Source organism: Chiloscyllium plagiosum, chromosome 20 (genome assembly GCF_004010195.1).
Source record: "Chiloscyllium plagiosum isolate BGI_BamShark_2017 chromosome 20, ASM401019v2, whole genome shotgun sequence".
NCBI lineage: Eukaryota > Metazoa > Chordata > Chondrichthyes > Orectolobiformes > Hemiscylliidae > Chiloscyllium > Chiloscyllium plagiosum.
The window spans coordinates 48,893,854-48,908,388 of record NC_057729.1 but is presented as its reverse complement, the minus strand read 5'-3'; the positions used below and the strand labels follow the sequence as shown (position 1 = coordinate 48,908,388).

Below are 14,535 nucleotides of genomic sequence, written 5' to 3'. Positions count from 1 at the left end.
GAGGTCTGCAGATGCTGGAGATCAGAGCTGGAAATGTGTTGCTGGAAAAGCGCATCAGGTCAGGCAGCATCCAGGGAACAGGAGAATCGACGTTTCTTCCTGAAGAAGGGCTTATGCCCGAAACGTCGATTCTCCTGTTCCCTGGATGCTGCCTGACCTGCTGCGCTTTTCCAGCAACACATTTCCAGCCATAGATAGGGTAAATGGACAAAGACTTTTCCGTGGTGTGGGGTCCAGAACTAGAGGCCTTAGGTTTAAGGTGAGTGGGGAAAGATTCAAAAGGGACCTACGTGGCAGCTTTTTGGAGGGTGGTGTGGGTATGGAATGAGCTGCCACAGGAAGTGGTGGAGGCTGGTGCAATTACAACATTTAAAAATCAGCTGGATGGGTATATGATTGTAAAGGGTTTAGATGGATATGGGCTAAGTGCTGGCAAATGGGACTAGATTAATTTAGGATGTCTGGTTGGCATGAATGAGTTGGACCAGGAGGTCTGTTTCCATGCTGTACTCTCTATAACTCCAAAAATGTTGCTTTTATTTCAGTTTACCTCCTCCACAATATATTGCCTTTGTCCTGTTATTCAAAAACTCATGATTAAATAAAGCTCCATTGAAAGATATAATATATGCTATTTTATCAACACCAATTCTTACCCTATCTGGCTCACTAATGTCCTTTAGGAAGAGAAATCTACTATCCATATCCAGTCTGGCCAATATGTTATCCACAGCAATGGAGTTAACTCCTACCTGTCCTTGGAACTGACCTAGCAAGCCATCAGTGGATTCAAGATGACACTTCACCGCTATTTTCTCCCGAGAATGAGGGATAGTCAATAAGCTTGCCAGAAGCATTTACAACTTTAAAAAATTAAATAGAATGTCTATTTTAAACTAGCAAATCTCACCTTCATAAGGAACAGCAATAATATGAATTACTGATATCATTGATGACACTGATGACTTCATTGAGATATGTACTATCTGATTTTTATATGTTATTTACGCACACAAGCACATACACAAACTCTGCACCCTCTATGTATCAATGAACAAAGGCATTATTTACAAAGGTAAGCATTAGAGGCTGTAACGTGTCCACCACTCCTTGAGCAGAAGTTAATCCTGAGCAAAGTTCAAGGTGGGTATTACTACATCAGTTGCTTTTTGTAATCACAGAATCACAAAATCGTTACAGTACAGAAGGAGGCCATTGGGCCCATTGTGCATGTACCAGCTCTTCAAATTAGCATCATTACCCAGTGCCAGTGTCCTGCCTTTTTCCCGTATCCTTGTACACTATTTCTATCTAAATAATCAATGAACGCCCTCTTGAATACCTCAACTGTACCAGCCTCCACCACATGCAGCACATTCCATACCCGGCTTATTTGTGATGAACAACTTTTTTTCCATCACGTCATCCTTGCTTCCTTTGCAGGTCACTTTAAGTCTATGCCCTCTCATTCTTGTTCCTTTTACAAATGGGAATCTATTCTTTGAAACCCCATTCAATATTTGGTTCGAATGGCATCAATGGAATTGGGCACTGTGCAGGCTATCTCTCAGGCAAGAGGTGAGATGTCACCTATTTAACACTATTTAAAAACAGATTTGGACATCTTTCCTTCCCTCCTAGCCCATAAATAGTTAATGATCAGTAAATGAGGTGCCTCATTCCCCCATTTCCTTTCCAATGGTGGTGAGCACCCATGGCTAGAGTGATGGATAGCAGGTCTGAAACATATCTGCAGTTATTGTGCATTCTGCAGGACATGGATCTCATCTTCATGGAGGCCCTCACCTTCTGGAGCCTATACAGTCATAAGAACATGGACAGATTCCTCCATTATTTGCTCCAGCCAACCACCCCTACCTGATGTTCCCTTTCCTTTCACTGCAGGTTGACCTTGTGACTTATGGCCAAGTTCACTGAGTCCTGGGTGGGTGCCTGGTCTCTGTCAGTTCTCTGAGTGTCAGAGACTTTGGACATTTCTTCTTCCACCAGCTGTGGACATGTGATGTACTCCTAAGTCTAATCCAGTCAAGTACCTGCTAGGTGACTGTGTCTGAGCTGATGGAGGATGCAGGTGAACACTTTGTCAGTACATCCCCTGACAGTTCACAGGCTTCACCCTGAGAGGTTCTGTTGGTGTGGAGGGGCACAGGCTGCAGCACTGGGTGGAGCCTGTGCCTAGAGAGGGGAAAGAGTGAGTCAGTGAGGATAACTTGTGCAGAGCAATGGGTTTGTCCCAGAAGAACAATGCAAAATATTGTTGACTGGGTTGCTGGTTCATTGGTGGGAGAAAGTGAGCCTGAAGAAGGGCTCATGCCCGAAACATCGATTCTCCTGCTCCTGGATGCTGCCTGACCTGCTGCGCTTTTCCAGCAACACATTTTCAGCTGCTGGTTCATTGGTGTCCCCCCATCATCAGAATGACAGTGCAATCTTCCGAAACTAGTTCAACAACACTCTCATCAAAGGAGGAGGTGATGATCTTTATATTTGGCCTGGCCCTGGGCCTGTTTTTCAATCACAGAGATCCCAGAATCCCTACAGTGTGCCCAACATGTCCACACTGACCCTCCAAAGAACAACCCACCCAGACCCATTCCTCTACCCTATTATTCTACATTTACCCCTGACCAATGCACCCAACCTACATATCCCTGAACACTATGGGCAATTCAGCATGGCCAATTCACCTAACCTGCACATACTTGGACTGTGGGAGGAAACCCATGCAGACACAGGGCGAATGTGCAAACTCCACACAGAGAATTGTTGGAATCGAACCCGGATCCCTGGCACTGTGAGGCAGCAGTGCTAACCATTAAGCCATCATGCCATTTCCTCCTAATGCGATAAAGAAGTTGGATGGAGAATGGGTGCAGGAACTGAGCATGCATGACCATGCGAGATAGAGAGCTGCCTGTGACACTGATGCTTGCTGGCTATGACCAGTTGTGAGATGTTGGTGGCAGATTAAACGTAGAAACATCAAAAATAGGACAGGAGTAGGCCATTCGGCCCTTTGAACCTGCACACCATTCAATATGATCATGGCTGATCATGCAATCGCAGTATCCCACTCGCTTTCTCTCCATACCCTTTGACTCCGTTAGCCACAAGGGTCATGCCCAGCTCCCTCTTGAATATATCTAATGAACTGACCCCAACAGCTTCCTGTGGGAGAGAATTCCACAGGTTCACAACTCTCCGAGTGAAGAAATTCTTCCTCATCTCAGTCCTGAATGGCTTACCCCTTATTCTTAGGCTGTGACCTCTACTTCTGGACTTCCCCAACATTGGAAACATTCTTTTGCATCAAGCCTGTCAAGCCCCATCAGGATTTTATGTGTTTCCATGAGGTCCCCCCTCATTCTTCTAAATTCCAGAGGGTACAAGCCCAGCTGATCCAGTCTTTCCTCATATGTCAGTCCTGTCATCCCTGGAGTCAGTCTGGTGAATTTTCTCTGGCCTCCCTCAATAGCAAGAATGTCCTTCCTCAGACTAGGAGACCAAACTGCACACAATACTCAAGGTGTGGCCTCCCCAAGGTCCTGTATAACTGTAGTATGTAATGTTTCTGTGAGTGCTGAGGGAGCAAAGAGATGTCGTCGCGTACCCTCAGTTTCTTGGTGCACTGTTAGCTGACCCTTTGGTGGAGGCCAGGGGTCCTACTGACCCATGCTACAATATCTGCCTTGGCTGGACGGGACTGATGCAATGCCCTCCTGCTGCAGTCACCTGGGATGAAGAGGTCGGATTGACGTTTTGGGCAAAAGCCCTTCATCAGGAATGAGGCCTTTTGCCTGAAACGTTGATTTTCCTGCTTCTTGAATGCTGCCTGACCTGCTGTGCTTTTCCAGCACCACTCTAATCTAGTCTCTGATCTCCAGCATCTGCAATCCTCACTCTCGCCCTGGGATGAAGAGGTCCCTTCTTTCAGTCACCCCATCTGACTAGCCTTAATAGCCCCTGAATCAATCCAAGACATCCTGGCAGGCATTGACAGACTCCTTAGCATGGTCACCGCTGGCTTTGGAGAGGTTTCTGTCCTGCAGTGGTGTCCAGGACTTCTCTTATCAATGCTAAAGCATTCATTCCTGCATGTAAGGACTTGGAGTTGAATAACTGATTTTATCACAACTTTATTCTTTATTCAATTAATTTATGTTAATTTTGAAGCCTCCACAATGGTGGCACTGAAGCATTGAAAGTTCAACTACAAGTCTTCCTACAGGACTATAGTTCACCGAGGAATGCAAGTCAGGACTGAGTAAAAGTTGCACTCTGAAGTTATAGTTATTTAGCCTTTCAATCTGGCATCGAAACGTTTGATCCCAAAAAAATCCAACTGATGGTGAAAACTTTCAGCTCATTCACTACCATGATTTACCAACATTCCACTTGCATAGATAATCAACTGAGAAACCCATGAGATATCTTGTCCTGGGCACTGGCCAATGTGACATAACTTCAAAATGGAAAATCCTACCACAGTTCAGGAAGAAGGGCAGAGTTGGCAGGTCAAAGGTGAAACCCAAAAATGCTTAAGGAAGATTTCAACTTGTAATTGTGTGCAATTTCTTATCCATTTTTCCTACCTTGGATTGAGTCCTCCATATAGGAAAGCAATCCACAGCCAGCCGGCAAACAGGAACAGGATCGCTACAGGACAGCAAAACATAAACCAGGATGCAAAGTTCACCATGTTGCAACCAGGGAAATACCTGAAACGAAGCAAGATAAGAAAATCTTATTCTTAATTCTATTGGAAATCATGTGGTGCCAAGTGTGAATTCTCAGGATCATCCTGCAAATTCAAACATGTTCGTGACACTTAGATAATAAGGAGAACAAAGAATCTACTGGACAGGAACAGACAATTCTATCTTGGTCTATCTTGGTGTTTATGCTCCATGGGTCATATTATATATATTATATATATTTTAAAATCTTTTGATTGTTTTTGCTATCATGCATTGATATGGATACTCTTATATTGTGCATTATGCAGCAACAGCCCACACAATTGAAACATAAGTTGTAATATTACAAATGAGTCTTTCAATTACTATCTTCTAATTTTGATTATTCCCCATACTCTGTGATTTAACTGTTGCTTCAGTCATTTGCTGGCTACTTAGTTTTTAAACTTTTCTTTGTTTAGTTTGTGATTACATCTGCAGTCTTCACACTGCCCCCAGCATAACCACCATCTAACTCTGAACATCAAGCTTCTCATTGTATGGAGTCCATTGAATTGAACTCTAATGGATGGCCATTGCATTGGTCCACACCTTATGAGTCAAGTATTAACTGTGGTTCAACCTTCAGTGCTTCAGTGCCACCATTGTGGAGGCTTCAACATTAAAATAAATTAAAGGAATAAAGAATAAAATTGTGATAAAACCAGTTATTCAACTCCCAAGTCCTTACATCTGCAAGATGGCTGACCAGGTGACTGCCATCAGACTGACAACCAACCTGTTTCACTACATTACAAACATCTTGAATGGCCAACACATCCTCATGTGGAACTCAAACTCAGGGCTTCTGGCCTAGTGGCAGGAACGCTGCCCTTGCACCACAGGACTCCCATAACACTGGAGATGTATCCGTTCTGACATTTCCCACTCACTGACCCTACAAACGCTACTGGGGTTACGAGATGCCATCCAGTACAACCACCAGGATCTGGTCCATAGCTTTCAACTCCGTCAGGATTTTATTTTCTGATGCCTGTGTTTGACAGAGAGGGGAAGAAAATTAGAGTTAGAGAAACACAGATTTGATTCGATTTATTAGTGTACATGTACCTAGGTACAGCAAAAGGTTTTGTTTTGCGTGCAGTACAGGCAGATCAGACCATACAAAATGCAAAAGAGAATAGAACAGAGCTAGGAATATAATGTTATGGCTGCAGAGAAGGTGCACAAAGAGCGAAATCAAATTAATTTAAAATTTGAGAAGTGAATTAGAAGTCTAATAACAGTGGGGTTGAAGCTGTTCTTAAATCTGTTGGTATGTCTGTTTAAGGTTTTGTATCTTCTGCCCAACAGAAGAGATTGGAAGAAATTATAACCAGGGTAGGAGAGGTCTTTGATGATGTTGGTTGCCTCCCTGAGGCAGTGGGAAATATAGACTGATAGAAATAGTAGACAGAATGTATTTCCTCATCATTATTTGACTTAATTTTGTTTAAAAAATCACTAATTGAATGTTGAAGGTATCTCAAAGTATTTGAAAGAAAATGAAGGGAGATTAGGTTGGAAACAGTCTAAAGGATGAGGTGTGTCTCTCCATCCTTGAGGGAAACAGGGTGAAGGGAGATAAGAGTGATTGAATGGTCTATGGTGATGTGACTGATTCCTGAAGAAGGGCTTATGCCCGAAACGTCGATTCTCCTGTTCCCTGGATGCTGCCTGACCTGCTGCGCTTTTCCAGCAACACATTTTCAGCTCTGATCTCCAGCATCTGCAGACCTCACTTTCTCCTCCTGATGTGACTGATAGCAAAGTAAAGAGCAAAGGAGCATACAGGGCTTATGTGAATAATCCAGAAGGACTCACAGAATCTTACAATAGCACAGCAAAGAAGGAAGTCATTTTCCCCACAGTGTAGTTTTTGATGGAGCTATCTATTTGATAGTGAAGGAGAGGTTAGTGACAGTATTGTAAAAGGGGAGAGTGCTCAGTAGGTGAAAGGGTGGGAAAAGCTTAAGTAATTGGAGAGACTAGGCAAAGTGAACGATTTGTGCTAATGCTAGTCTGTGCATGGGAGGCATCTAGCATATCAGCTTTGAACCACAGTTCATGTACTGCAGCAGACATTGCCAATATTGGGGAAGGTACTGGGTCCCAATTCTAATGTATCTTGGAGTGGTTCTCTTATTAAAGGCACTTAAGTATTTGTTTTCTTTTTCAAAAAAGTACTTTAATATTTGACATTTTAAGTCACAATCCCAATAAGGAGTTATGTTCCCTGGCTAATTTCCCCTATCTAATAGACTGACCAACTATAGTCTTGCTATCATTTCTCACAAAGTATTGGTTGAAAACTAAGATTCGGCATCTTTATGATCTGTACGGATCAGCTGGTCATTGTCCTGAGCAGTGCCATTGAAGCGTTTGTTATTTAACTGACTTATGACATTTCCATTAGTTTGTGAAATGCTAAAGACACATTCCAGTGTCAGGGAGTGGATCATTTTATTTCTCCATTTCCTACACCCAGCGATAAATATCTGTTCTGTTCTGTGGTCTTTGTTTCTGAGGGTTGGGCCACAGATTCCATTGGATTGGTCCACGTTTATGTGAAAAGTACTGCAGAGGTTTGGCTATTGTGTTTTGCAGAATAGCTGAACAGGAAACTCTCTCATTTGTACCGCCGCTATTAGTTGTATTGGAAGGATTTACAGGTAGAAGATTACAACAAAGGTTTTCCAACCTGGGGGAATGTGATGGGCCCTGTTTCCAATGTACTTCCTGGTAGTTCTCTTGGTAAGGTGACTGCATGTGAGTATATATTGTTTCCTTTCACCTAAAAATATACCTTAATGTTTAATATGATGGGCTGAATGGCCTTCTTTTGCATCATAAGAATTCTGTGATAATCAAATCACCTCACAAATACATCATACACAGCCAAGACTTGGCATGGGACTCAAATCTGTGGTTTCTTCCCACAGGCAGAGGGGCTCCTACTGCACGCCAAAACCTCCTCACCATCAGAATTCCCAAGTTAAGTATCATACAATTTAGATGTTGCATAGGGTTTTCTGTCCCCCAGTCTGGGATGAGCAGGCCCTACTTCAGCAAGTCAATGCTCACAATTCTCTTGTCAACCATCCCTGTAGCTTCTCTCTAAGAAAGGGACATTAACAAATCAGAAGTTCCTTATGATTATTTTACGTTTTCAGCTGCCCAAGTAGAAGCAGGTTTGGTGCTGTCCCAGTCAATGTGGCTGTGCCTCCAATACTCGCAGCGTAAGGTATACAGACAAGGAAACCCTTCCACAGTCTCTTCTGGCTTTCCTTCTCCTTCCTCTGTTGGACTGGTGTGAAGCTGACATCAGTCTCCAACTTCTGTGGATGGCTACTGCTGGGGCAGGAATGCAAATGGTCAGCATCAGACTGAAACTTTGTTCACATATTAAGTGGTCATATAATAATCCCTGGAACTGCAAGCGGTTGATTCAGATAAATTATTAGCCGGGGCAATATCATTCCTATCTATCAATGCATGCATCTATAATCTCGGCTTGGTCCATCAAAGTTACAACCACACAAATACCAACTGGACAATGCGACAGACAACAGCAGAAATTAAAAAGAGTTCTCATTGTGACCTTACATAAGTTAAAAGGAATTTTAAAATAAACAGTATTTTCAAGCTAGAAGTTCAATACTGCTCTAGTTAATCGGAAAGGTTCAGGATATTGGTATCGCATCAGAAGTTAGGATATTTTCTGTTGCGAGTTAACAGTAAGGATTAAAGTTAGCATTGGGAAGTCAATGGCAGAACTGGAGGTAATAAGGAACCTCAATGGGCTGAGTTTATCAAAACATTATCCAGAGAATGACAACAAATGGAATTATTACTGGTCGTAGAGTATAGACTGCAGGTCTATAGGTCTCTGCTCAGAGTGAAACTTAACTATTGTGTCTAATTCCGGTTACCAAGAAATAAGAAAGTTACTCACTCGTTGCAAAGTGTCATAGTGTAGGTCCCTATTCTTAGGTTATGAAGAAAGATTAAACTTACATGACCATTCTGGTCTGGAAAATGAGGCATTCGGTCTTATTTTGTGCATGAGAGTACAATAAGCAACAGTACAGGAAAAAAGATAAATGAGTAATTTCATCAAGTATAATATTTTTAAGTTTACTGCCAACACAAAATTAGGTTGGAGTGAGTGGTGAGGAGGACATGAGGAGGATTCAAGGCAATTTAGACAAGTTAAACAATTTGAGTGAGTTGGTAAGTACATGGCAAATGCAGTAGAACATGAATAAATGTGGCGTTAACCATGTTCCGTAGGAAAAACAGAATGGCACTATTATTTAAATGTTGATAGACTGAGAAAGATTGAGGAACAAAGGGATCTGGCTGCCCTAATATTGAAAGGAAGCATACAGGTACAGCAAGCAGTTAGGAAGGTGAATGGTGTGGACATAAGTGAGGACTGCAGATGCTGGAGATCAGAGTCAAAATTAGAGTGATGCTAGAAAAGCACAGCAGGTCAGGCAGCATCCGAGGAGCAGGAAAATCATTCCTGATGAAGGGTTTTTGCCCGAAACGTTGATTTTCCTGCTCCTTCGTTGCTGCATGTCCTACTGTGCTTTTCCAGCACCACTCTATTCTTGAGGTGAATGGTGTGTAGACCTTCATTGTAAGAGGGCTTGAGTACAGGAACAAGGAAGTCTTGTTGCAGATAGCTGTGCAGGGATTTGGTGAGATCACTCCTGGAAAATTGTGTACAGCTACCTCAGAAAAGACGTGCTTTCCATAGAGGGAGTGCAGTGAAGGTTCACCAGACTGATTCCTGAGACAGCAGGTTTGTTATATAAGAAGAGATTGGGGGTTGAGTGGACCTGTGTTCACTAGAATTTAAAAGGATGAGTAGGATTCTCATTGAAATGTATAAAAATTCTGACAGACTGGATGCAGGGATGGTGATCCCTGGCAGGGGGGCACAGAACAAGGGGACACAGTCTCAGGATACACGATAGGCCATCTTAGCCTGAGTCCTAAGGTGTGAGGGTTAAGTGGAGTGGCTATGCTAAATTGTCTGTTGTGTCCAGGGATGTGCAGGCTCGGTGGGTTAGCCATGATAAACGTGGGGTTACAGGCATGGGGTCAGAAATCACATGACACCAAGTTATAGTCCAACAGGTTTATTTGAAATCCAAGCTTTCAGAGCACTGCTCCTTCATTAGGTGAATGAAGCAAGAGTATTCTGTCATTCAACATGTTCCTGGCTGATCCTCTATCTCAACGCCATACCCCTGCACTCTCCCTATGCCCCTTGACATGTTTAAGCTTCTATAAATCTATTTATTTTTTAACAGAGGATCAGTCAGGAACATGTTGAATAGCAGAGTGGGCTCAATGGGCAAGCTGGCCAACTGTTGCTGCCTTTTATTTGCACTGAGTCTATGAGTTAATGTAAACAGGCTTTGCTGATAGTGGGATATTCTTGTTTACATAAAGAGCGAACAACATTTGGACTAGATGTCTGGGCAGAGTTGCGAAGGTGAAGATACCAGAATTGGTTAAGAAGTCTTATTAATATGTAGTTAAGCAGCAATGTGTCTTTGTGGCTGGAAGAATTGTGCAGGAAATGTCCTGTGAGGTAGGGGGCTTACAGTCAGGAAAGCAATCAAAGCATCCGAGCAAGTGGTGGTAGAGTTCATGAATTCGAAGCTCAGAGTGGAATAATCAAGTTGTGTCTTTATGTAGGACTGGGCCATGTACAATAAAATACATCTGCCAGTTGAGATGCAGAATTCTTCGGCTATAATTAGACATTTACTCACTAGAACATTATAAATGTTTACTTTTTCTTAAAACAACCCTGTCAGTTCACATTAAAGAGTGTACAAAATTATTTCATTACAACATTTGAAGTGTTCATCCATTAATGTCATAAAATGCAATTTCTCACCAGAAGTATTAGTGAAGCAGTGTAATGGCTCCTTAACTTTACTTTAATGCAACCATACAAATGGCTAAAGCAGACTGAAGCAAACTGTTAGTTTATACTGAAGGAATTTAAGGTCCAGTAAAAGACCTTTTTGCTTTGAGGACAAATCAAATAAGTTTGGCCGAACACTCATCACAAGACTCTACTACACAAGCTCTATTACAGTTCTATGCAAGACAATTTTAATATTGTACCTGTCATCACTGATAAAACATGATGTCTCATTAGGTAATGACTCTTTTGAAGTATTATCTGGAGAAGAAACAAAGAGATGATATACAAATCCTATTTTATTTAATGTTATAAAGCATATATAAACATAATACCAATATTAAATTTCAAACTAAAAGCGTCAGATTGTGTAGCAGGTAGTTTTTAAATGATCTAGGAACAAAAGATGTACAGAGATCGTAATTGTTACTCATTAAGTAGCTGATCTTAAAAGTACAGCTCTTAATAGATGCTAAGGCATTTTAATTTTTTTTAGATTGCTTACATGATTAGATTACTTACAGTGTGGAAACAGGCCCTTCAGCCCCTTCAGGCCCTTCAGCCCAGCAAGTCCACACTGACCCGCCGAAGCGCAACCCACCCATACCCCTACATTTACCCCTTACCTAACACTACGGGCAATTTAGCACGGCCAATTCACCTAACCTGCACATCTTTGGACTGTGGGACGAAACCGGAGCACCCGGAGGAAACCCACGCAGACACGGGGAGAACGTGCAAACTCCACACAGTCAGTCGCCTGAGGCGGGAATTGAACCCAGGTCTCTGGCGCTGTGAGGCAGCAGTGCTAACCACTGTGCCACCGTGCTGCCCACAAATCATCCCAACTAACTAACTGTTCAAAAGATTTAATCTGGGGATTTACTGTTGAAGTCTTGTGTGACTGGTTAACTACTGAAACAGCCATTTCTCCTTTAGAAAAGTGTCCATTTTGTAAAATTTTTAAATTTATTATTTCCTAAGGTCTGGGCATTGCTGGCAAGCTCAGCATTTATCATTCATCCCTAACTGCTCTTGAACTGAATGGCTTGCTAGGCCATTTCAAGGAGCAGTAAAGAGTCAATTACTTTACAATGGGTCTCAAGTCACGTATAGGCTAAACCTGGCAAGAACCTAAATGATTTCAGAAGCAGAACAAACAGTCAAAAGGGATTTTTTTAGTTTATTGCCAAATCTAGCCCCAGAAATGGTCACCAAATTTAACCTCTTAAAGACCAACTGTTCCCTTAAGTGTTGAAATAACTGCACAGAAGCTAGTGTCCTGTCACCAAGTCAACTTTTATTTACATGGGCTCTGACCAGTTAGCTCAAAGCTAGTTCCTCGACTGAATCTCCTGTTTGTTATTTTTTTCTTCTTTTTTTTTAATTAGTTGACCATTTTTAGCTGACTGACCAATAATAGTATGTAACAATCACTACCACAAAGACAGATTTGATGAGGAAAACTTTTATTCTAAAGATGGGAAAAAAAATTAGATCCAAATCAAATTAATCATCCAAGTGTGAGGGTGTAGCAAACCTGACCAAAAATACTCCACACTGCAAAGGTTTAAATAGTGAGTATGCAACTTTAAAAATACACTCAATCACTCACAATACGTTATTTGTGAAGGTAGCAGACATAATGGCAAGACATGTACCAGGACCAAATAACTGAATAATTAAAGCCTTTAAACATGTCTACATCATACAGCAAGACTACTTTATCCATATTGGCTGATAAAATTAATCTCCTGTTTATATCTGTCAGGCAGGGCTCCCTGGTTGGCCTAGGTTAACAGCCCCAATCAAGGATCTCAAACTCAATGAGATCCACCTGGCCCTGCTTTCAATCACTACAAGTGTCCACCATGAATTGAATGCAAATGGAAGGACAGGGATATGCTGAAGACCCTATGACAAATTCTGCACCCCTCCATTGCACAATTACTGACTCTAGCTCACCCATAGGAAGCACCATTCCAGTTTCATGAGTATAGTGTTAACCACCAGATGGGTACTGTGCTGCATAGCCCAATTATTTTTCTTGGATTATTATAGGTTGTCTTTTCGCTCCACAAGAAACAGTACTTCCCCATTCTCACTGAGTAGATACTCGCAGGATGTAACAGAAAATGTGGAAATCCCTTCCTGCTCAGACTGCTTCCCATGCAGCCATTCTTCCTTCCATTAGGAAGAAAAAAGTTAAATATTGTAATTTATTGCAAGGGGAATGGAACATTAAAGCGGAGAAGTTCTACAATTAAATAGGGAGTTGGTGAGGCTACATCTGGAGTACCGTCTCCTTACTTGAGAAAGGACGTAATAGCATTAGAAGCAGTTACCTTACCAGGAAAGGCTGGGCTGGTTTGGCCTATGTCTACTGGAGTTTAGAAGAATGACAAGTGATCTTGAAGAAACATCTAAGACTTGACAGTTTCTGGGGGGATTGTTTCCCCATGGGAGAGGCTACAACTAGGGGTCACTGCTTAAAACGAAGGGGTTTACTATTTAAAATGGAGATCAGGAAAACATTTGTTTCTCAAGAGGTTGTTAGAGAATGGAATTCTCTTCCCTAGACAGCAGGAGAGGCTGGGTCATTGAATATTTCTAGGGTTGAGTTAGACAGATTATTGATTGACAAAGGATTCAAAGGGTAGAGGGACTAAAAAGGGAAGTGGAGCTGGGGTCATAACCAGTTCATTCTCTTATCCAATGCTGAAGCAGGCTCAAGAGACTGACCCTTGTTCCCAAATTGTACGTTCATACGAGTAGGGAATTTGCTGCCCATGGCATTCAGTTCTATTTACAACTCCTCCAATAATGAAGCAGCCCATGCCATGCCACAGTAAAACGTGGACAACATCTAACCCTGGACAATCCATCTAACCCTGGACAACATCTAACCCTGGACAATCCATCTAACATCTGACAAATTGCAGGGGTAACATTTGTGACGTGTTGGTGCCTTGTCGCAACCATCTCCCACAAGAGCCACCTCCCCCCTCAGGACTGACCTAAGCGGAAGCGCTGTTTTTGTAGATCTTCTGCTGGTATTAAAGCTCCATTACCTTTGACCCATTTGCTGATTTAGACAGAAAACTGACTAAAGCCCACTGACAGGAATTTCTTTTGAAGTTTCTGTTGTTTTAATAGAGATTTAATGGAAACTGTTTATGCACACAAATAGATTTCTGCTAAAGTAAAGCGAGAATAGTGAACCAGTGAATGTCAGAGTAAGACCATTGGATTTATGATGGAAGGTTGGAGGTGTTAGGCCTTTATCCTTTAGAATTTAGAAGAATGAGAGGTAATCTTATGAAAACATAGAAGACTTGACAGAGTGGACACTGAAAGGATGTTTCCTCTTGTGAGAGAGACTAAAACTGGGGCACACTGATTAAAACAATGGGAATAAGGAGAATTTTTTTTCCCTGAGGATTTTCTTAGTGGCCCAATGGTTAGCACTGCTGCCTCACAGCGCCAGGGACCCGGATTCGATTCAACCTCGGGCGACTGTCTGTGTGGAGTTTGCGCCTTCTCCCCGTGTCTGCATGGGTTTCTTCCCACAGTCTGAAGCTGTGCAGGTTAGGTGGATTGGCCACGCTAAATTGTCCATACTGTCCAGAGATGTGCAGCCTAGGTGGGTTAGCCATGGGAAATGCAGAATTACAAGGTGAGGTGGGTCGGGGAGGAATGCTCTTTGGAAGGTTGGTGTGGAGTCAATGGAACAAATGGCCTGCTTCCATACTGCTGGAATTCTATGATCATTAGTCAGTGAAATTATCTTCCCTAGATAGCTGTGGAGACTTTGTCTTTGAATACTTT

The 14,535-nt window shown here is 42.2% G+C and overlaps 1 protein-coding gene across 4 annotated transcripts in view; it reads right to left on the bottom strand.

Annotated features, from left to right (window-relative positions):
- Window positions 1-14,535, bottom strand: part of LOC122560247 (solute carrier family 13 member 3-like) — a 55,946-nt gene that overhangs the window by 27,658 nt on the left and 13,753 nt on the right. For 2 of the 4 annotated variants that reach the window (XM_043710735.1, XM_043710738.1), the window contains exons 4-6: window positions 10,911-10,968; window positions 7,923-8,111; window positions 4,614-4,739 (exon numbers count right to left, since the gene is read on the bottom strand). In XM_043710735.1, coding sequence (XP_043566670.1) covers window positions 4,614-4,739; window positions 7,923-8,111; window positions 10,911-10,968 — 373 coding nt within the window. The remainder of the gene's footprint in view (window positions 1-4,613; window positions 4,740-7,922; window positions 8,112-10,910; window positions 10,969-14,535) is intronic. The other 2 variants (XM_043710736.1, XM_043710739.1) reach the window with 1 other exon arrangement.